This window comes from Saccostrea cucullata, unplaced genomic scaffold, assembly GCF_032062105.1.
Source record: "Saccostrea cucullata isolate Sc308-1 unplaced genomic scaffold, CSIRO_AGI_Scuc_v1 ctg9015, whole genome shotgun sequence".
Lineage (NCBI taxonomy): Eukaryota > Metazoa > Mollusca > Bivalvia > Ostreida > Ostreidae > Saccostrea > Saccostrea cuccullata.
Genome location: NW_026925548.1, coordinates 227 through 25000, shown reverse-complemented (window position 1 = coordinate 25000; position 24774 = coordinate 227). Strand labels below are relative to the sequence as shown.

The 24774-nt window shown below is 36.0% G+C and overlaps 2 protein-coding genes and 1 long non-coding RNA gene across 3 annotated transcripts; all 3 read left to right on the top strand.

Moving 5' to 3' along the window:
• Positions 1–3163: 3163 nt before the first annotated feature.
• On the top strand, positions 3164–3970 carry LOC134269197 (uncharacterized). The gene has a single exon (XM_062751420.1). It carries the CDS (start codon positions 3164–3166, stop codon positions 3968–3970), a length of 807 nt encoding a protein of 268 aa, XP_062607404.1.
• Positions 3971–12904: 8934 nt separating this feature from the next.
• LOC134269196 (uncharacterized) lies at positions 12905–18174 on the top strand. The gene is made up of 5 exons (XR_009992520.1): positions 12905–13000; positions 14676–14828; positions 14984–15082; positions 15304–15462; positions 17960–18174. It is a non-coding gene; the product is annotated as an uncharacterized LOC134269196 (long non-coding RNA).
• Positions 18175–18204: 30 nt separating this feature from the next.
• On the top strand, positions 18205–24570 carry LOC134269195 (uncharacterized). Its single transcript, XM_062751419.1, has 7 exons — positions 18205–18219; positions 21791–22066; positions 22178–22471; positions 22567–22671; positions 23476–23736; positions 23881–23982; positions 24215–24570. Exons 1-7 carry the CDS (start codon positions 18205–18207, stop codon positions 24374–24376), a joined length of 1215 nt encoding a protein of 404 aa, XP_062607403.1. The 3' UTR covers positions 24377–24570.
• The last annotated feature ends 204 nt before the right edge of the window (positions 24571–24774 follow it).

The window sequence follows — 24774 nt, the reverse complement described above, 5'->3', positions numbered from 1 at the left end:
AATCTTCTTTTCAAGTACTTCAAAGCCATGCTTAGTGATATTTATAGGGAATCATCCTCATGTAGTGTAGATTCTAGTTTGTTCAAATCATGACCACCTGGGGGTTAAAATTCAAGCCCCTCCCCCCCCCCAACCATCCACCCTCTCAGTAAACTTTCAGTTCTAATCTGAAATGTTCTTTTTCTTAGCCAATTGCTCAGGTGAGCGATGTGTCCCCTGGGCCTCTTGTTTAATTTTAAACTGCTTGATTCAGTCAAAGCAGATCGATCGATAGAACCCTCACTCCATGATCGGAAGGACGGTAGTTCGAATCTCCGCCGGGACTGACCTAGGTCGGTAAAATAGGTAGTGGTCAGCAATTTGCTGTCAGTCCTTCAGATGAGACCTTAGCAAACAAGGCCCTGTGTCACGGATGGCATTGCCACGATAAAGATCCTTCACTACTTAATGGCTTTGAGTGTCGAGTATATAGGTTAAAATTTGAAGCCTTCAGTGGGATGTAGTCATGTCTCTATGTGGGTGAAAAATTATCGCATTGGACCTAAAAGGATAGAAATACCAATCAATCAATATTGCTTGATTTAGTTAGTTCATTGACTACTTCCATCCGAAAAGGCACAAATTCCTTTAGGCCTTAAGGGTCACCAGCTGAGTATAAAACAACATAATTGTAAAGGTTCAAAACAAGTATGAAATCAGATAAACTTTGTTGTCAAAAAACAACAAAATAGGATGAACAGTAATCAACATTACAATTAGTACAGTAATCAGTTATAAATCTTGGGGAATGGTTTCTCATATTAAAGTAGAAAGAAATTGAGGCTCATCCAGCAACAGCCTTGCCAAAGTTAGCAAACACAGGGGGAAATTTTTTTTTCATTTGCCGATGATTGCCTCTAGCTTTGATCTTGTGGAAATCACTGAAGTAATGGCTGTATTTAGCTTGTTTGCGGATGATTGCCTCTAGCTTTGATCTTGTGGAAATCACTGAAGTAATGGTGTATTTAGCTTGCTGGATCATTGCAAAAAACATACACGTTCAAATTTGTTGTTCGTAGCAAATCCTGAATCCTGAAACAAATAGGATGTCTTCAGGAAGTTCGCAAGGAAAAAAAATCAAAAATGAAGCACATATTGTTCAGCGATCAACACAGAATTCGCCATTTGAAAATGATTGAATTGAAATTGTAGATTGTTTCAGTGTTTTGTGAAGAATATATTTTGAATTCCTACCCACTCTCTCTCTCTCCCACTTTCCTCACTCCCTCTTTTTCCCTCTCTCTCCCAACTCCCATCACTCTCCCTCTCACCTACCTCCCTCACTCCCATTCGTTCATGGTAGCCTAGTGGTAGAGCGTTCACTCCGTGATCGGGAGGCCCCGGTTCGATTCTCGTTTGTTGCGCCGTTTCAAACCTAAGACGTAAAAATAGGTAGTGACTGTTCCTTTGCCAAGCGCTCGGCATCAGAAGTGAAGGTCACGGATCTTTCAGATATGACCTTAAAAACGTAGGTCCCGTGTCACGGTAGGCGCTGGCATGATAAAGAACCCTCACTGCTCAATGGTCCTGAGTGCCTAGTATAGGTCTAAATTTGAAGCCCTTCACCGGCATACGGTGATGTCTTTATATGAGTGAAATATTTCAGAGTGACGTTAAACAATATACAATCAATCCCTGTCTCCCTCTCTCCCACTGCATCTCTCTCACTCTAGATCTCTTCCCCACTTTCTACCCCACTTTCTCCTCCAACTCCCTCCCCACTCCCCTTCTCTTCCCATTCTCACTCCCTCTTTCTCCCCTCACTCCCTTTCTCTCCCCCCACTCCCTTTTTCACTCCCTCTCTACCATCTCCTCATTCCCTCTCTCTCCCTTTTTCTCCCCACTACCTCTCTCTCTCCCCATTGCCTCTCTCTCGACCTCACTTCTATCCCAGTTCCCTCCCTACTCCCTTTCTCTCCCCACTGCCTCTTTCTTGACCCCATTTCTACCCCAATATCTCCCCAACTCTGTCTCCCTCCCCACTACCAATTTCTCCCACTCTCTACACTCCTACTCTCACCCACACTCCCCACTCCTCTTCCTTTCTCTCAGACTCTCTCTCTCTCTCTACCAACTTCCTATCTCCCACTCTCCTTATTCCCTTTCTCTCTCTCCCACTCCCTTTCTCCCACCCTCCTCCCTCCCTCTCTCTCCCTACACTCCCTTATTCTTCCTCATTCTCTCCACTCCCTATCTCCCACCCTCCTCACTCCCTATCTCTCCCCCTCTCTCCCGACTGCCTCTCTCTCTCTACCCCACTTTCTACACCATTCTTTAACCCAACTCCTTCCCCACTCCCTGTCTATTCCACTCCTCACTCCCTCATTCTCCCCTTCTCTTCCCATTCCCTCTCTCTCTCCAAAACTCCCTCTCCACTGCCTCTCTCTCCTCACTCCCTCGCTCACTCACACTCCCCACTCCCTCCGGCTCTCCCTCTCTCCCAACTTTGTCTCCCACTCTCCTCATTCCATTTCTCTCCCAACTCCCTTTCTCTCTATGTCAATCCCTTTTTCCCACCCTCCTCACTCCCTCTATCCCTTTCTTTCCCGACCTCCTCTCTCTTCCCGAACACCTTCCCCACTTCTGCTCTCTCCTAACTCCCTCCCTCTCCCCAACTCCCTCTTTCTCTCCTTACTCCCTCTTTCTCCCCACTCTCTCTCCATTCCCTATTTCTTTCTCTCTTCCAACTCCCTATCTCTCTCCCTTCCTCTCCCCACTCCCTCTCTTCCCACTGCCCCTCACTTTACCCCACTCTTTCTCCCTCTCTCTTCCACTCCTTATTCCGTCCTTCTCTCCTCACTCCCCTTCTTTCCCCCACTCCCTCCCTCCCACCCATCTCCTTTCCTCTCCCCCTTTCTCTCACCAGTCCCCCTCTCTCTACCTCACACTCTCTTGCCACTCTTTCTTTCTCCCCCAATGCCCTCCCCACTCCCTCTCTCTCCTCACTCCCTTTTCCTCCCACTCCCTCACACCCTCTCTCTCCCCACTCCCTTTCTCTTCCCACTCCCTTACTCTCCCAAATCCCTCACACTCCCCACTCTCTCAACTCCCTCACATTCCCCACTCCAGCAGTCTCCCCCTCTCCCTCCCTACTCCCTCACTCTTCCCTCTCACTCATTTCCTCATGCTCTCCACACCCTCTCTCCCCACTCCCTCACTTTTCCCTCTTCCTTACTCTCCCCACTCTCTCTCTCTCCCACCTCCTCACTCTCCTAATTCCCTCTCTCCTCACTCCGTCTTTCTCTCCTCTCCCTCACTCCCCATTCCCTCACTCTCCCCATTCCCTCTCTCCCACCCCCTCACTCTCCTTACACCCTCTCTCTCCTCCCTCTCCCTCTCACCCTCACTCTACCCACTCCCTCTCTTTCACCCCCTCACTCTTCCCACCTCTTCATTCTTCCACCCCATCACTCTCCCCACTCCCTCTCTTCCATCCTCCCCATTCCCTCTCCCTCACTCTTTCCTCTCCCCCTCTCCACTCTTCCTCTCTCCCACCCTCTTCACTCCCTCTCTTCCACCCTCCCCACTCCCTCTCCCTCACTCTTTCCTCTCCCCACTCCCTCACTCTCTCTCTCTCCCACCCTCCTCACTCTCTCAACTCCCTCTCTTTCCTCACTCCCTCACTCTCCCCACCCCCACTCCCTCTCTTCCAGCCCCTCCCTCTCCCCTCTCCCTCTCTTCCACCCCCTCACTCTCCCCACCCTTTACTCTCCCACTCCCTCACTTTCTCTCTCCCCAATCCCTCATTCCCCCTCTCCCTCCCCGCCCCCTCACTCTCCCCACTCCCTCTCCCACCCTCTTCACTCTTCCTGCACCCTCTCTTTCATCCTCCTCACTATCTCCATCACTCTCCCCATTCCCTCACCAACTCCTTTCCCACTCCCTCTCTCTTCCACTCCTCACCCCCTCATCCAATCTCCCTACTCCTTAAACCCAATTTCCCCCACTCTCTCTGCTCTCCTTTTCTTTCTCCCACTCTCCCCACTCCCACTTACTGTATGCAGGGAAATTTTCGCCCTGGTTTTATTTTCCCCCTTTTCACCCTCTTCTTCATTAGGCTAATTAAAAACGGAGCGAATGCAAATTACACGACATAATTTTTTTAACAGAACTATTACAGGGCGAATTCAAAACGGGGCAAACTTGTTCACAAGTGCAAAAAGGCGTGCAAAAAACATGGGGTGAAAATAACCCTGTATACAGTACCAAAAATAAGATTAAAAACAAACTACAGGTATTCTAAAATTATTATGTAATGTTTTATTCTTATAATTTTACTTGAATTATTTTTACCTTTTAGTAGAATGGTATATTTTGCAAAACATATATTTTAAAACTACAAGAGGAATAACTTTAAACATTAAAAAATACTGCTTTCCAGTTTGCAATTGGATCATAGCATTATATGTTCATGCATTTCATCTTTACATACATGCTTGAATAACAATATTTATATGCTTACTAGCATGCAAGTTTGTTAAATGGCTTTGTTATCTTTGTAAAGTCTTTGTAAAGCAATGGTAATAGCCTATAAACTTCATCTGGTACTGGAATGCCTTTTATAATCTCGATCTCTGTATGTTCTTCAAATGTTCTTGAAAATAGAAATAAATCACTCAAATAGATGTAACACTGATGTTGAGATGTAAATAATCTAAACAATCTTCTATTATTCTTTGACATGTTGCTGGGCATTGGCTAATCCAAATGGAATCCTATTGTATCCACACCAATGATATTAATCTGTAATTCTCCCATAAGTCCTGGTATTGTTTCTCTGGGTGATTTCTGAGGCTCTGTGTTCCATGATCCTGGCCTAGATCCACAGCATGCCATCCTCTTTTTCATTGCTACTACTTCTTCTCAGAGGACCGTTTTATTGACCATGTTTTAATGGTGAGAACCCCACTCGAAATATTCTCCTTTGGTCCTTGTTCTGCACTGTAGAATTTTCCTAACACCGAATGTACTGTTTAACAGCTTTCAATTGTATCAAAACAAGACATATTCGTGAAACACACATACCCCCACCCCCCAACCCCCTGAAATAACTATAGGGTGCACAAGGAAAGTAAATGATTGAAAATTTTAAGTCCCAAGGGCATAATTCTGTCACAAATTGCTCAATTGTACCCAAAAAACAAATTGACCTATGATAAATCTGTATACCAAATTTCATAATAGTGTCAAAGGTTGCACTAGGACACCCAGTCTTATGATAACATTAGCAGCTTAATTCTCCTTTACTAATCTTGGAATGGCTTGTAGGATTTGGTCTTCTCAGTACACTTTTTTCTTTAGCAAGACACTGGACTTCATAATGCCATAGTTCATAGGATTTTACTGTACTAGCAAATCCATGTTTGTAGTGGCATCCTCTTAGATTTCATCTCCCATAATGAACTTTTCCAAGAATACACAATCCTAGATAGAATTTCAATTTCCAATGTAGTAATTCACTTCAATAGTTCACTCATATGTATCACTTGAATTGAACTCAAGATTTTTCACTGATTTCAGAAATTTACTTTTCACATCCCACAATGTATTGTATCTCTTTGATTAACATCACAAATATCATATACATGATTTAATATGATAGACTTTGTTTTGAATATACCTGCTAAAATGTCAAAATACCATCTAAAAAATCTAAATGAAATAAAGTTGAAAACAAGATGCCCAGGGGCCACATTGCTCACTTGAGTACTTTGGCTAAAAAAAAAGCAGAAATCAGTTTAGTACGCAATTGTACTTCAAAATTTAGATGGGTGGTTCCGAGAGGTATGATTTGAACAAACTTAAAATCTCCACTTCCTAAGGATGTTTTTAAATTAATACCGATATGACACATGATGGCTTTGCTGTTCTTAAGATGAATTTTTTTTATTGATATATCCTTTATATTCCAAGTTGTTAAACTATGATCTCCTGGTATGGCCTCTCTATACTTTCGGTGGATAATTATGATTTGAGCAAATTTAAATTACTATAACATCATCATTTGCTTTTATATAATTGTGACCAGTCAAGGCTTTGTTGTTCTTCTGAAGAATTTTAAAGATTTTTTTTCCTTATTTTTTTTACTTTGATACCCCATTGTACCCCACCCTACCCCTGTGGGTATATGATTTGAAAAAAAAACTCTACACAATCTAAGGATGCTTCTATATCAATATGTCTAAACATGAATTTGTTGTTCTTGAGAAAAAAAATAAAGATATTTTTCTTTATGTTAATTTTCAATGTAAAACTTAGATCTCCCCTTGTAGCCCAATCCTATCTCTAGGTTTATGATTTGAACAAACTTTAAATCTACACTACCTGACAAAGATTCCTTGTAAGTTTCATATTTTCAAGCACAGCTGTTCTTGAGAAAAAGATTTTTAATAATATGCCTTTAATTTTTCAAAAAATCATAATAATCTCCCCTTAGAGGAAGAAGAATAATTGGAAAAAAACTGAAAATCCACTTCACCCATGGATAAATTTCTGGCAAAGTTGAATGAAATTGGACAAGTGGTTTTTGAGGAGAAGATGAAAATGTGAAAAGTTTACAGTTATTGTGATGATGACAATATGATGACAGACAATGGACATGCAAATTTCAATCAGAAAAGCTCACTTGAGCCTTCAGCCTAGATGAGCTTAAAAAGAAATTGAAATGCAGAGTGATTGTGCCCAGTGAACAGAATAATAAAAATCACCAATGTAAGCAATAGAATTTCAGAGAAGCTATTATATAAATGTCACAGGTGAAAACTACATATTAATAAAAAGCAAACTCAATTAATGAATTGTGGTCCTCGCCTTTAATGGGATCCAAATACTTAAGGAATATTCAATGTATCAAATGTAAATGAATTATCTTATATCAATAAAAAGTAATAACCAAAGTTATTTTTTTTTTTTTGAAAATTATGTCAAACATGAAGGTCAAGCACTTAAGGGGTCCAAATTTGTTCAGAAACATCTTGTCGTAGGAAATTCACATGTCAAATTTGATAGCTACAGCTATCTTTTCTCAATCAAAAGTTAAAAGGAAAAATACCATTTTTAAAAAGTAGGTCAAACTTTAAGGTCAAGGTTACAGGATCTAAAAATATAGTACATTTGTATATTTAGACAGGTATTGTCAAAGCTAATATACATGTGTAATATATGAAAGTGCTGCCTTTTCTCTTTATGACAAATGACTAATCAAAACTAATGATAATTTTTTTTGAAAAAGTAGGTCAAATTTCAAGGTCAAGGTCACAGAGTCAAATTTTATAGAATATTTAGAAAGGTCTTGTCACAGATAATGTACGTTCATGTAAAATATGAAAACCCTATCTTTTCTTGTTTTAAAGTTATGTCCAAGGTTAACAAAATATTTGTGACAGACTGATAGACAAATGAGATTTATAAATGTCCCCTTATGCTTACTTTTGCAAAAGCGGGCAACAATAATGAATGAAATTTCCAAAAAAAAAAAAAATAACATTTTCACAGAAATTTGAAAATAAATTACTAATCAGTAATCAATATCCAGTTAAATTACTTTTTGTCCAAAACCAATCAATTTAATTCCGATTGAGAACTTACAAAAAAATTTTAATTAACAAAATCAAAGTTATTACAATTCAACTAATTTTATCAAATAAAAAAAAACGAATTTATGTATCTCAGAAAGAAACAAAATCAAAGAAATGTCCAAAAATTTTGATTGGGTTAGATCCATTTAATTTCATGAAAATTTCTAATTTTCATTTCAATTTCTTTTTAAAATACGATTGATAAACATGTTCTCCTCAGTTGTGACCACAGGCACCAGACGTTACTTATTTTTCTTTCAATAAAAAAATATACCCCTACCTAATAATAAAAGTTTATTATTACTATTAGGTAGAGGTTTATTATTTTTTTTATTAAAAGAAAAATAAGTAATGTCAGGTGCCTGTGATTGTGGCTAGTTTTGTGGTGATTTTAACGATAGGTTTAAATAATAGTGTATTCACAAATAATGTGTTTTAATTTTTTTATTAAAAAATCAAATGGTTTATATATATCTAGCCTTTCTTTACATATTTTATTAGATTCATTTTATACATTCATTTACAGGCCGGGAACTTTTAAATCGAAAGCATCTAATTTGGATATATATAATTTTTTTTCATTTTCTTCGAAAAAAATACAAAAAAAAATTCATATAAAATAATTAAGAGCTAATATTGGTCTTTCAATGTTGAAACCGTTGTTTAAAAAGGAGGACTCAGAGATCTATAAAATGAAAAGCTGCTAGTGTGGCATTCCTCCTTAACAACTGAATACTCTGAACAAAGGGCAATAACTCTAGTTCACTTCAATTTAGTCTAAATTTTGTATACACTTGAAACTCGCAACAAAATGAATATACACATCAATAAAATTATACAGTGGGTGAAATGAAAATTAAATATGACCAGATGAAACATTAAAATATTGGCAGTCTTATTCATATCTATACTCTCTATATAGTGAGCAGGTATTAGGGATCTACTCGGTACCCCAAAAATCAGTAAACATATACTTTGATATTCACAGCAAATATAAACTAGGACAGACAGACAGACAGACATGTAATCTATATCGACCCTTTCTGTTGTCACACACCTACTACTAGTATATTTCACTTGATCAACATACAGACATATAATTATATCATCATACAGGTGAATGTACCTCTGACTAAAAAGGGCAAGGGGGTGGGGGGGGGGGCATTACCTGTACCTATTATGTACAATCTCGATCCACAGCTACCACAGCTCTGTCAACATCTGTTCAGTCCAGTCAGCAGTTGTCAGATAATACACATATGTATCATGCAGTGTAGTGCAAAGGTGTTAGTATAAGAATTTGAAATTTGAAATTATATATGTATATATCAATTACCAATAAAATGAGGACAGCTAGGGCACAAATATTTTGTTTTCAATTTACATATACGTCTATACAGAGTAGATAATAATACAAAACAGACAGACAGACGAACGTACAAATAGACATCCAAATCACTTCAGCTATATTTACCCTCCAACTTTTCAAGCAGGGGGTATAAAATTCTAAACTATATACTGGTTAGGTATAAACAAGTGCTGTATGGTAGACTATCTTACCAATCGCTGGTGGAATAATTCCGACTGAATCAGCGCAGAGTCAATGCACACAGAAGTTACAATATAAAATCACAGTTCACAGTTTTAATCACTATTGTACTTAGGCTAAAGTTAGCCAGCACAAAACTCTCACTGTTGACAGTTAAAACATATTGAGGCTCTCAAAAGGAGGAAGGTAGAGGTTGACCATCATTCATAACCTAACTGCTTTATCCAATGTTACGGCACCATCCATCATCAGCAACCAACGAGAGGGCCAAATGTAGTAGTGGTCTTATGTGAAGAATATAACACACGCATAATTATGGGTCCATTCTTCATTTAATATTGCAGTGTTGATATGGATGGATTCAGATGTAGTGGTCACAATAGTCCTATAATAGGAAAAAACAATATTGAGGATAAACGAGATATTTTTTGTAAAACAACTGATGCTCCCGCATAATAGCTATATAATGGTGAGGGTTTATGTTTCTCAGATGCAAGTCAAACTCCATAGGTCAAGGTCAAAAGATTATAATTGTTGATATCCAAAAGAAGGTTTTGTCACTTAGAACACACCTATGAAATATGAATTAAGTCCTAAGTGCTAACTGTTCAAAAGTTATGATCAAGGTTAAAAACTCAGGGTCAAACTCTTAGGTCAAAGTCAAATTTATCTATACCCATTGAAGGTTTAGTCAAATACATGCATGTTAACCTATCCCCAAATTAGAGGTTGATATTCCTTACATCCAGGTTGTGTAAAAGAACCCTGTCCCAATTGAACAACTATATTTTTTTCCAAAAATTTCTGTAAAATACACCCAATTTATAGGCAAATTGACTTTTTCTGTTCTTTTTATCATACGAAAAACTTGAATTTTAGAAATTTAAGGATTTATCAAAATATGAATACTCAATAGGGAACAAGCATTCAAAGTATTGCTTTTTTTAACCATAAAACTTAACATACAAGGGAAATGCCATAGATACATATATGCACCTACTCAAAAGATTTCATGATATGATCAATCGATTGGCTTGCGTGATAATCTGCATAAACGCCGATTCATGCAAAAAATTATCTTGCAGGCCAATCGATTGATCATCGTCATGAAATCGAAAATTAAGACAGTTATTCCTTATATTTACATGCTCTTGATTCCACCGATCCACGTGCTACAAGTCCTGCTTCTGTCTAGCTATTTGTCCCGCCTTGCACGTGATTTTTTTTTTTAAAACGGCGCCTATTGAGAACAAGTGCATTCATAAAGAAATAAAGTACAGTACTATTTGTAATTTTATCCCGGACAAAGACATTAGAAATGTAAATACATGTATATACATTTCAATGCAATTGTTTTACATTACATTTACATAACTATATGATACCAACATTATACTTCACATGATATTATCCAGTAATCACCTGATTCACTGGCGGATTTAGATGGTGGCCATACCTCCCCCTTTTTTGTGTACAAAATATTCATAAGATTTTATAAATCTGAGGCTGTGTGTCCCTTCCCCGACCCCAAACTGCCCCCCTCAAGATGTTTTGCTCCGTTACTGTGTTTATCTGTTCATGGAGCGAGGTAAACTCAATTAAGCTGCTTGAATATGTCTAGTATACTACACATACATATACTTACATACCAATATTAAATCTGTCAGGTTTCAGGTTTGTCAGGATGGTTCTAATATGACAGACTTAATAACAGAAACAGTAAGTTCAACATATACACTAACTAGAGCTTTCCTCAAAGAAACCTGTCTTTTTCATGAACAAAGACAGTTCACTAATTGCGGGAAAAATTCTAAAGTAAGCCTATTGGTTCTTCAAACGACATGGCATGTATCACATGTCTGAATTTGGCCAAATAGGTAAAATAGCCATAAGCATTATATACCGATTGAAAGAGTAATGATCATTCAATAGTACAATTAAGAGAAGGGTAATACAGGAATGTGTATATTTCCAATTGCATGTGTTTCAACTCAAATCAATGGCGGATTTAGAAGGGCACGCCCCCCTCCCCCCATATTTTTGTTTCCAAATATACAGAAAAAATAATAAATTAATTTTTGGTGTGGCTGTGCGCCCCTCCTCCGACCTAACACCCTTTACAAGATTCCTGGATCCGCCACTAATATAGAATATAATTTATTACCAAATCAGGGATATAATCACACACACTGTATCATAATATGATAATTATTGATAAACATGATAAAGTAATAGACAGATGAAGAAGAGCAATCCTTCCATTAAGTATATATAATTTTTATATTGGTGACATTTTAAAGTTTCACATGTAGACACACACGATGGGATGTTGAAGAAATATGTGCATTTAAAATTATCATTAATGAGAAACATATATCGAAACAATGATGATGATCAAGTGAAATAATCATAAAAAACAAGAAATACAAAATAACTTTAATATAATTTATTATTTATAAATATTTTTAAAATTATCACCCTATTTACAATATATCAGCTTGAAATCCCATTTGGATCTTATTTGTTGTACCGTTATGAAAATGTGTGCACGTGGCTAATGCAGTTACAGTAGATGCAGAAATGATAAATTCTTGCAGACAGGGGGTCTGGGTCTAGATCATAGCTGTGGTGGGGCCCCTGGAAGCTCCTAGGTTTTAGTGTATTTTAAGTGTAAATTGTGGTAATTGGTTATTTATGTACATGTACACTACCGATATTTTACTTTTAAAAAAGAAGGAAAAAGCGAACAAACAATATTAAATTTAAAAATTACATATTCAGATTTACGATAATTCATAGTACGTCTAGGGAATGCAAGGTTCTCAGAATTGAGAAGAAATCGTAAAAACCCCAAATTAAGGCTACTGTACATTATAAGAGATCTCTTTTATAAAGTATATTAGGGTATTTTTATGTGGAGCCATTATTTTGGGGATTTTACTATTTCTTAACATTGTACATGCACATATGATGAAGAATTTGTGGGAAAAGTCCAATAAGCCCTGGGGCTGAATTTCGGGGGTGGGGGTGGGGGGTCCTGTCCACAGTACAGTACCTGTGGTTTATGGTACTTTCGCAGCTTGAGTATCTCTGACGTTCTGTCAGGTTTTTTTTTTAAATTCATCTACATGAACAGAACGGTCAATATGACAATTCAAATTAATAATTTAAAAATCGAATATCTTGGATATCGGGTAGATGTAGTCCAAAATATCTGACGTTTTCCAGGCTTTTTTCACCTAAAATACCAAAATCGTTAAAAAGTCAGGAAGACGTCAGATATTTCGGACTAGGGTAGCCGATATCTACTCTTTGTTTATAAGGTACTTCGCATGTATCTTCTAGGGCCAATCGCATCATCTCGGATCTTTCCGTCAGAGGTCGGAAAAACAGCGTTTTTTTTCGCTAGTCGGAAACTGGAAATTGCTTCTCGGGCCTTCCCGGCAGATTATCGATCTCAGCCGGAAAAGACCGATAATTTGCGATTGGTGTAAAAGAATATTCGACAAAGCCCGGCTGATTTCGTCGCCATCATCAAACGTTAGATCATGAGATACGAATCGGCCGAGTGATCATTATAGGTGACGGAATTATCCGAGATTTGCCGAATGGCTAATGATTCACTTCTGTGGAAAAGAAAAATGTTTTCATTGGTTGTCGTCCTAATGATAACGTCACGATTGCTAGGCTGTGTGATGTGTTTTGGTTACAGCTCATAGTTTCAGCATCAGTTGTTGAGATAAGACGTGATTTTCGCTAAGCGAAGATTTTCTGGAATTTTTGATTACAAACAATCGATACAGCTACAGAAATGAACAGTCAGAGTCATAAAAGGGTAATGACCATATTTGTGTATTTTTGTGAGGAAAATTTAAAATGCCTGTTGCTAGGGAGGGAAAATTTAAAATCGCAAACATGAGACAGCAGTCTATAAGTATTTACAAACTTATATATATATATACAAACGTATTTGAAGGATTTATCTTTGGTCTTTTGAATATTTTTACCATTACAACCCTTAGTAAAGTAATAACATGAGATTAATAAAGTTTAGAATACTGAATATTGCTTAAGTTACGAAGAAAATTCGTGGCTTTTTGCACCCTTTTGCGGGATTCTAAACAAAGTGGAATGAATAAATTAGGGACCTAGAGTAGAAAAATGAGAACTGCATTAATCAAATTGCAGTGTAATTTCATGTGCAGAAAATTCCAAAAATATAGTGAGTATAATACAATGAAAGATCGTTGATTTTCTCACTATATAGGCCTAGAGACTAGGATTTCAAATTAGGGCCAATCTGAGAAAAAAATGTAGTAAGCAACATTTTCAGACCGACATATCGTTTCTAATTCTTACTCAACAGTTTTTATCAGAATTTTTTTCTCGTAATTAGCAAAATAAATCCATATTATTTGGTAGCCTTGAATGATTTCTAAAGGTCTTTACCAAGGGAGCTCATAACAACCAGCAAGTTGAGTTGCTTCCCTTTAACCATTAAAATCAATATTGTGCCAACAAAACAATACAAGAAGTTTTTCTTTTTCAAATTCATATGAAAACTTATTCCCGGGAGGGGGGGGGGGGGTTCATCATTGAAAAGAAATGCCTGTATTTTTAGATCTGGAAATTAATCTGATTTATTTGATTATTTTAGTTTATATTGCCTTTTTATCATATCATAATTTTCAAACTCTGTGAAATTAAGGATGGAAAACTAAATTCTTTTGAGTCCTTTAATTAAGTGTTTCTGAATCGTTTATTTTTTCACATAATTTTAAAAGATAGGAACAGCAATATTTTTTAAAATAACACCATCTGACAAACTTTTTTTAGAGAGGGGAATATAATAGGCAAGAAGGCTAACATGTAGCTATTGATTAAAAAAAATACAATGAACATGTTGAGAGCGTACAGAAAATTGTAATTTTTCTTTAGTATGTTATTCCAGTTAACCAACATTCCAGGTTTCATCATGGTCGGCATAGCCACAGGTGATCGCATCAGCTGTGGGTATGTGACGATGAGGTTGGGAACTTCCGCATCGCACAAAGGACATATTAACCTCCCCCCACCCCACCCCCAAGTATGTCACGAGACTATTACCCCAACCCTGTTACCAGGGGATAATAATTATGTAATATTACACTCTTTAGAATACCAGATCATATTAGGAGACAAGCATTTATGTTGTAATACGGGGGGTGCTTTTTCTTTCAGTCAATCAGTCAATTCGGAGGCCCATTTATGAATTTTATTTTAAAGATATTTTTAATATACTAATTTGTCGTTATAATGAATTAAATTCGTTAAAAACATTTTCAAATTCGTTAATAATGAATTTAATCTGTTATGAAAAACAACAACAACAAAAACAACATTTTTTTCTTTATCGCTTGCTAAACTAGAATTTTGTTTGACTGCCCCCACCCCTAACTTAAAATATGTAAGAAATTTTCTTAAAAATTGTGTTCATTATTGCTCAAACAATTCATTTTCTGTCATTTCAGAAGAGAGTGGATGTTCAGTTTGCCAACCCGGAAGCTGCCTCGAGTATTTACAAGAGGCTGGGAGTGGACATCTTGACCACGCCCACCACTTCCGGGAGAGATGTGGAGGTCTCAGTTTTGTTTTATATGTAATAAACATTGGTATAAAACGATGTAAGTTAATTTAAGGTCTTAATCTATTTTTTCTCAAATCTTTTTCTTTCTTCTATCAACTTTTATCTTTTCCATTAGTCCACGTTTTCATTCATATTTGTCTGCTTATATTTATAATATATGAAATTACAATTAAATATTTAAATTCATTGCAGGTTGGGCCACCAAGAAAGCGTTATATTCAGGCTTCCAATCAAGCAGTATTTCAAAACACAGGACCCAATCGTACAAGTGGCAGAGTGGTGACAAATGGGGTACGTTACAGAGAATTAATGGTACCCATATAGACAATTGATAATTAATATTGATATACTTTTTTGCATGTAGCTAGCAACCCCTTTTAAAAATGCTTAATTATTTTTTTAAGTCAGATTTAAGTACGTTTCTCATCCTGATATACCGGTAAACACACTCTAATTCAGACAAATTAATAGAATTTCAAAAGTATATTCAAGGAAACATTTTTTTTTTTCAGGTGGCAAAACCTCTGTTGAGCAATGAACAAATACAACAATTCATAACGTCCACAGTTCTTCCTAATGGTCGCTCAGTCACCAGCACTGAGACAGTGAACCCTAATGTCACCAATTGTACCGTGTATCCTTCTCAACCTGGGACTAGGATACAACAACAGGTATGTTTTAGGTTTAGGTCTGGAACTAGAATGTACATAATGTACCGTAAATTGATTTGTTTAGGAGGTTGGTTTTTACATCTTGAAATACATCACAATTGTCCCTCTGTATGCCAGTCATTCTGGGATTGACAACGAATGCTTATGATCTAAGAATAAGTCCTTACCTTTATTCAAGGTTACTAAGGTATTGCAAGGTCACTTGCAAGATGCATTATTAAATCAAATTCATTACAGAATATATTCGATGTTGTTATATGCAAAAAGTTTTTGGGCATAATCCGATTTATGAATAACGCAGAATTTATTTTTAAAAATTATGCATGAGGATGAGAAAACGCAGATTGCTTTCATTTTCAACTTGATATTTGGAAATACATGTATCGGGGATGTTTTATTATTTCAAAATTTAGTTACTTTCATTCATATGACAACACGATAAATCGAGTGACTTTGAAATAAAAGACATATCTATGTCATATTTTGAAAATTTATCTGAAGAAAACTTCAAACTTACAGCAAATCAAATCCTACGATTAATGTGATGGCTTCAATTCTTGTTTAGCCTATTTCCCGAACTTATGTTATTGTAGAAATAAACCGTTATCACCCGCAAATGGACTTTGAGTCTTTCAATTGATCCCAAATGGAAGGGCATTCTCTACAAACAATTTCTAGAAAATGGCAAACTATTGACAAATAAGTTGATGAAATAGTCTCGTTTTAAATCGTCATAATGTAACTTCTATGGTCAGTAGAACGACACTGTCAGCAAATACAATCTTTATAATTTCATTTAGTGCTAACATTTTTCGTACCAACTGTTATGTCATTATTTACTGTCTCAAATAAATTGTCTACAGATTTTTCTGACAAGGAGTATACTCCTTGTTGTACCTGATATCACCTAAAATCCGCTTTTTTAATGCTTTTATCTATTGTTCGTTTACATAGAATAAAGAATATTTATATGATACACTGTAAATAGACATTATATATTAGTAGTAGTTATTTTTTATATACTATAGACAGTAAGGCGAAAAAAATTGTACTAAAGTTATTTTAATCCAGTGTATCTCAACAGCTTCGATAGCTCTGTGAAATGTGTACCCGACTACAAAGCGGAGGGTATGAGTTTGATATTCTTACCATAGGCAATAAAATTTTCATAATGTGAAAATCAACTCTAAAATATTCTAAAATTCTTTTCTCGTTAGAGACACGGAAAGGAGAATAAGATTATAAGAAATTCGGAATCCGTTTTCAATGAAATTTGCAACTCTCCATTCCTGAAAAGTAATGGAGCTCTCAAACAAAAATGGAGCGCTACTCGTACATTAACCCTTACATAATGTTTTAGGGCATGTGTACTCTGCTCCCGATATGTACTGTTTCAATAGACTTTTGTGCTTGAATATGGTTCATTATCTCAATATTTAATTATGACCATAAAGTTGATGAAAATTAATTTGGTCAATTTCAAGGTCATTTTGTCGGAAACCATAATTCTTCCTAACACAAGTTCTAATAGAGAAATATTTGAACTGCGAAGCTCACTTTATTACTGCTTATGTCCCAATCATCTTTCCTAATCATGTCTCAATCATGTCAAAATGTTATTGAGAAGTTGAAAGTCGCTAATAGAGCTAAAGTCCACAATTTTCCACTGAAAAAAAAATGGAAGTTGAAATTTTTCTCAAAAATCGGCTTCTGACTAATGGATGTGTGGCGATCTTGACTACACATCATACGGAAAATTCAAGAACATTGACCAAAAGGGATTGGTTCATAATTTTGAATGAAGAAACATTGGACATTCATACTTAAAAAATTACATTATTCATGATCAGAGGGTGTTTCATTATCAAAAATCAAGTCCAATTTTGCAAGTTTAAAGTTAATTTTGGAAATGAAATATGACAATAACGAACAGCAATCGAGCTCAAAAGTCCATTAAAACAGTACATATCGGGAGTATAGCAGACCTCTAAAATTATCAGAGATAGGATCAGGTGCCATGAAGGAGTAAGCAGCCCCTGCTGACCGGTCACATCCGACATGTGCTCCTTGTCATGATCAGGCAAACGATAAAACCATAGATACTATTCATTTAGTATCTAAATAATGGCATAACAATAAGTTTTTGAAAAACGCCAAGAAGCATTTGACTAATTGATAAATTGTATTTGCTCTCAAGGTGATTGTATCGACAAAAGAACTTGCAAAATGATGACTTTAAACAGGACTGTTGATACCTTTGCTTCATCAATTTGTTTGTCCGAAGCTTGCCTTATTTTAGAATTTTTTCGAAAATAGTACATGTTCTGATATATCAAATAAACCGAGAAACATACAAGTTATAACTTATAAGGATATATTTTGCTACCTTATTGCATTTGACGATAGAGAAGTTGAAGTCATTCAGTAAAAGTATGGTTTTATTAGCTATATTATCAATATTTTTCCAGTTTCTTATACATTTTTTTCTTTTTTGTAGACTGATTTCACAAATGTGCAACCACAACTGACTTTGAATGAGCTGAGATCTGGACAGACCCTACCATGGGTGTCCATCCAGCAGCAATCTCAGGAGACCAAGCAACAGCTAGCCATAAACAGCCAGGGACACATTCATCCCTCAGACCAGACTACTTTTGCTGTCCAAATTTTAAACCCGACTTTGACACAAGCAGAGCTCCAACAGCCAATCTTTGCAAATGAACTGGTGAGTACTTTTAACCCATGTTTCAGAAAAAAGTATTCACAAAATGTCCTGCCTATTTTATTTTGAAAGATAAGTTTTGACTGGTCAGTGTTGTGCAATGAAAGCGTTTGGTAATTAACTCATAATTCTTGACCTCTCATATCACTTTCACAACGTACTAATGATACTTTCTATTACATAAAAATATTGGAAAATAAAATTACTAAATAGACCATTCGTTTATCTGAATTATCTTTGAGAGATGATTTGTATGAGCCCTTAATCTCTAAAAATTATTGTAAAACAAGCTAATGCAGAGAATTCGTGTCCCCCGCTTAGGGAAAAAGTCGGATCCCACTGACTGAATTTGTAGAATTATTAAATGTATACATGTATACTGAAGGAAATAAAATACATGTATGTCAATAAGCATATAAAGATTTGATTGCTTATTCTTTATTATTAGCTCACCTGAGTCAATCAGGTGACCTATTGCCATCCATGTTTGTCCGTCGGCGTCCGTCGTCCGTCGTGTGTTAACATTTGAACATTTTCAGCTTCTTCTCTGGAACCACTAAACCAATTTCAACCAAATTTTGTATACAGCATCTGTGGGTAAAGGGAAACAAAAATTGTGAATTTCAGGGTCCCTGCCCCCCTGGGGCCTGAGGGGTGGGGCCAAAACCACTAAAATTAATGCAATCTTTAAAAATCTTCTTCTTTACTCTTGGACATCAAGCAGTCAAACTGTTTGCATGTTTGTAATCAGCAATGAGTCCTCTACCAAAATTGTGAAATTCATGGCCCTGGGGTCAGGGGTTCTAGTGCTAGGGCGGGGCTAAATAAGTAGGTAGTGAAAATGCATTATTTCTTTGAAAATCTTCTTCTCTGCTCCTGGGTATTAAATAAACCAACTAAGTACATAGTTATGATGAGCAAGAGTGCCTCTACCAAAATTGTGAATTTTATGGCCCCAGGCCCCAGGGTCAGGGGTTCTGGTGTTAGGGCGGGGCTCTATTGATAATATAGTGAAAATACATGAATTCTTTGAAAATCTTCTTCTCTGCTCCTGGGTATTAAATAAACTAACTTAGTACATAGTTATGATGAACAAGAGTGCCTCTACCAAAATTATGAATTTTATGGCCCCAGGGTCAGGGGTTCTTGTTTTGGGGTGGGGCTCCAATGATTATACAGTGAAATGCATGAATTCTGTGAACATCTTATCCTTTGCTCCTGGTTAATGTGCTAATGATCTAATTACATATTTAAGGCCAGGATTTATTTTATTTTCAGTTTTAAAAACCCTCCGCTCAAGGTTTTGAATTTTGAGAAAAAAATTTAAAAAAATTTCTTTCCGATGTCAAATTTGAGTCGGGATCGAGATTTCAAATTTACGAACTCGCACTTCCGGTTTTACGATGAAACGGCGGGTAAATAAAGCTAGATCTGAGAAGATAGCTCGGTTTAGTGTAAAATCCATCGATAAGCGTGCCATTCAGAACGTTTCACCCGTTCAAAGGACATTCAAATAAAATGCTGACGACTTTGTTGCACAATGACATGCTGGTGAGATAATTATGTATTCGTTTCAAAAGTATCTGTCTGTAAATTATTTTCCTCCCCAGGTTTTAAACTGCCCGTGGTAGCTATTGCATATTGCCAGCGACATTGTTTAGGTCTCTGTTGTAGCTTACAGTATCATTCTTCAGAAAAGGGTTGCTTATGCATCAGATGTAATGAATAAAACTATGGGAGAAGTTAAGTCCATTTGAGGAAGAAATAAACAATAACCTGAAGAAATAAAAAAAAATTAACTATTAAAAGGCAAGAATATACAAATATATACAGGCATGTAGTATCATTTGTATCAGCCAGAAAAATTATTTCACACTTAATTGCAAAAATGTTCACCCTACTCCCCAATACTCCCTGTCTGTTTTATGATAGGAATTATAATTTGAGGCATCAAGTAAATTTTAGAACAATGTCTACACATATTAAAAAAATGAAAATAATTATATTGAAAGACTTTTAAAGAATTGATCTTTTAAAATATATTTTGATCAACATTAATATTTATATATTAACTTGCCCAAACTGGCAGATGATGAAATAAAGAATTAAATGTTCTACTTTCCTATTTGTAAGCATTATGTGTCCAGTGGTAAGAAGCCTATTAGGATAGCATAAAAAAGAATGTACAAATGTTAATAATTGATTTATCAAATTTTTTTTTTTTTATTTCCTACTCCTTCGGGACTTTTTTATTCTCATGTTCATAACTAAACCTAAACATAAAAAAATGCTGGCCTTATAATGAAGAAAGGGGCCTCTTTCAAAATAGATAATTTCAGGGCAGCTGGGTCAGGGGTACCAGGGGGGTACTTTGACTAAAAATAAATTAATGCTTTGAAATCTGCCCTTTCATAAGCAATGGTGCCTCTTTCAAAATTTGTGAATTTCATGGCTTTTGGATTAAAACACGAACCAAATACAATCGCTAGAAAGTTGTTACATGATGCTCAGGTGACTTATAAGGCCCGTGGGCCTCTTGTTTGTATAGAAGATTCTTTTTATATGGAATATTTATCACACTGTAATGATGATTTTATAACCTCATAAATTTTTCATTTCACATGCTGAATACTATCATTTAGTAAAAAAAAAGAAAAGTATTTCGGGAAAAAAAAAAAAAGATCGTCCGAGATTCGATCACGGGACCTCTTACATGTGAAGCGAGAGACATACCTCTAGACCACGGAATCGCTTTACTTACTGTTAAGTATATGCAGAACTAAAGTCACATACATGTATATAATCATATTCGGTATTCTCAAAATTCTACACAATCGGAATCCATGGTGTTTGATTTATTTAGCCTTTATTAAACAGTTCTAATAGATGTATTGTAATAAGAACATAAAGTCCGCCGAGAACCTGTTTTATATGCAGTAACTCTCCTCATGCCCCTGTGCTAAAAATAGCAACAGGTAATACTATAAATACTAATAAAACAAACGGGGCGGGGCACTTTGAGAGGGGTAAGAGAGGTCCTAGGGAGTTTTGGTATAAAATTAAATTGCATAAGCTCAAAATCTTCTTGAAATATCGCCCGGAAATGATAGTGTTACACACAGACAGAGTGTATAAATTTACGACCTTGAACTTTGACCTTTTGACCTCAAAATCAATAGAAGTCTTCATTAGGCCACGGGGAGTTGTTACGTAAAATTTCATTGCAATAGTTCAAATGGTTCTAGAGATATCATGTGGAAACGAAAGTGTTATAACAGACAGAATTTGCTTATTTATGACCTTGACCTTTGACCTTTTGACCTCAAAATCAATAGGGTTCTTTTTTAGTCCATAGGGAGTTGCTAATTTAAATTTCATTGCAAAAGCTCAAAGGGTTCTCGAGATATCGTATGGAAACGAAAGCGTTACAGACAGGCAGAAAGACGGACGGACAGACGGACGGACGGACGGACAAACCCAAATTAATATCCCCCACTTTTCAAGCGGGGGACAATAAACGTACACAATAAGCTAGTTTTATAAATAATGTCAATTTGAAGGAATATTTAAGATCCTATAATGTCTTTGTTGTGTCTTTATAAATAGAATTTGGCCAGTTTTGGGGTCCAAGACTATACTCCAACCATTGTGACAGATGAATGGGTTAATGGGACAACACTACAAATTCCTACCAACATCACCAATGTTCCATCAGTTACTGGAGTGTATGATCAGACCATTCATCTACCACAGCAATCAGTCCATGGAGTCAGTAGTAACTGTTACTACAATGGTGTACACTCACCTGTGGTAACACCCACACCTAATGTGACAACACCTGGACCATCAGCTGAGTATCCCCAGAGGTCTTCTGCTAAGCTTGTAAGGTTTTTCCCATTTCCACTAAGCTAATTTTGCTTTTTTCCAATCTTGGAACTGTATTTTCTGCATTGATAACAAAAACGAATATATATTTATATATTTTATTGCCAGAAATCATGGAGTCTTCAACCACAGAGTGTACCTGCATTTGTGGCACCAGTTGAAGCACAAACAAAATCTAAACCCAAAAAGTCAAAGGAAAAGATTCCTAAAACTGTTTCTCAGGGACAGTATGTTAGTGCAGACAAAAATTTGACTTCCAAAAGCTCAATGGCCAAAGGGAGTAGAAAACTGGAGAAAAACAATGCAAAACCCATGCAGCAATCAGTTGGAAAGCCAGTGGATGTAACTTTGCACCAGACTGAGAATTCTGTACAAACTTCTTTAGCTCAGAAAGGTGGCAAGGTAATTAAGAATATTATCAAATAATTCCATTTAAATCTATTATATTCTTGCAAAATTTGTTGTATGAAATTTCGACTTTTTCTTTTATTTTCTAGAAGGGAGTCAAGCGCATTGTTGTTCCACCAAAGGCTCAGACAGATTCAGTGGAATATCCTCCATATGTGGCCAGAATTATGAGGATCCTGAACAGGCAAAAACAGGTTAGTGTGATGAAGACCTAAAATCAATGCAAATATTTCATTATGTTCAAGGAGTGTAATTAAGAATTGACATTTACTTAATAGAGTTCATAAGTTAGTGGCGTATATTCTCTCTGCTAATGTGTAGGCTAGTGTGTGGGTAGACAAGGTGCTTTCCCTTTAAAGGTATTGGGGGGGGGGGTTCAATGGGAGCATTTTTGCAAGTTCAGACATCTACAATTTTAATTTGACCAATGAAAATAATATTGTAGACGTATTTACAGTTTATATTGTCATGTGTGAAGACCACTTAATAAAACTGACACAGTCTAAATTTATCCTTTTTCTCATATGGAAACTTCCTTACTGAATAATCAAAATTCGATCAAAATTTCCAACTAATCAAATATATTAATTCAAGTTATAAATTTCATTTCCTGCACACATTATGGACTCCTGTTGCTTTTGATTAAATTTTCTGATACAGACTTAATATTAATAACACTTTGGCTTTAAAAAAATTCAAGCGAAGGGAATAACCTTGTCCTTAAATATAAAGCAAAACTGTAAACAGTTGGATATGCATAAAAGTGTGGATTGTTATGAATGCTGTTTTAGCATTTGCAACAAAATAAATTCATAGGTACGATTTATTATCAACTCCCCGCCCCTTTATTCAACCAAATTTTTGTCCCTGAGAAAATGATGTGTAGGCTACAGCCTTCTTGCCTATATGGAATATATACCACTGTTAGAAGATTTGAAATGGATGTCTTCAGAATTTTAAGAATTTTTTAAAGTCTTAATTGACATTTTTGCTTTTAGGGTCAGGTGGAATCTGCCGATGATAAAAAGGAAACAGAATCTGATGTTTTCACATCCAAACAAATGACTTCTGTTGGTAAAAAAGATACGGGCAGATCTGATTCTACTCCTAAACAGGCTACTACTGCTACTGTCCAAAAAGCAACCAACACTGTGGACTCGAGCCCTAAAAAAGCAACCGACACTATGGACTCAAGCCCTAAACGGGGTGTTGTAGCTAGAACTCCAGTGTCATCAAAGCAGTCTGTACTAGAAATGAAGGTAACCATTTTAGATAGTATCAGTAATACTTGCATACACAAAATATAATTTGACAGTGAATACTATAGTAAACATACAATATTTCAAATATCTTGAATAAACAAATAAACATGGTTATAAGTAAATTGTGTAAAAATATTTCAGTTTCAGCAAAAGTCCTTGTCTAGTAGTGCTGAACGGAAGGTTATTGAGAAATGTAGCCAGTTGAAATATGGGTCCAAACAAGAGCCAATGTCTATCAAAAAGGTATTTTAATTATTGTCACAAATATATATACATGTAAGATAAAACTGTATGATAAAAGAAATTATCCAGATACGGATAACTACAAATTTGCATGTGTGTAAAACTATCCAGATTGTTTTGAATCTATTTGATTTTGCCATTTACGTTATCATTCAATATTAAAAAAGAAAATTACATTATTTATCAGAGATTAGCAAACGGAATGAATTATATATTATGATATTTTTTACAGACTCTCCCAGAGGACTACAAACCAGTGGTTAACACAGCCCTGTTACTAGATGACTGGTCACCTGACAGTTTTACTCTGTTGGAAGCTGACAGTTTTTATGGACCAGAGATTCTTGTCACTTCTGGTTCTCACTGCTTTGTGGCCTCTGTACCTTTCTTCTGATTGGATGACACAGACTTTTGAATATTATTGGAGGTTGCTGATATTCAGTGATGAGATGGGACTTTATCTTAGTGAATTCTAACCACAGTCTTTCATTACAGTTTCTTTGATATATTTTTTAGAAAGGACTTTTGACTTTTAGCTGATGTGGCTTTACGAATTGATCTCATGATTTTGGATCCAAACTTTTCGATAAGGACATACTTTCATTCATTTCATTTATTTCGAAATTATGTGCCAAATGATTGATTTACTCGAATAGTATTTGATTATTGTTTAAAAAAATGCATGTTTATAACAATCACTGTTGATAAATTATTATCTTTAATAAAATATATCGCATTTTCTGAAATATTGTTGTGTTTTGTTTTGTAAGCTTATATGTAAGTAATTTGGTT

Bases quoted from the DNA above. Each gene is read 5' to 3' on its own strand.
- LOC134269197 (XM_062751420.1), top strand. From the start codon at position 3,164: ATGCTCTCCACACCCTCTCTCCCCACTCCCTCACTTTTCCCTCTTCCT.
- LOC134269195 (XM_062751419.1), top strand. The intron at 22,672-23,475 runs GTTAGTGTGATG...TTTTGCTTTTAG, and splicing joins TCCTGAACAGGCAAAAACAG to GGTCAGGTGGAATCTGCCGA. The intron at 23,737-23,880 runs GTAACCATTTTA...AAAATATTTCAG, and splicing joins AGTCTGTACTAGAAATGAAG to TTTCAGCAAAAGTCCTTGTC.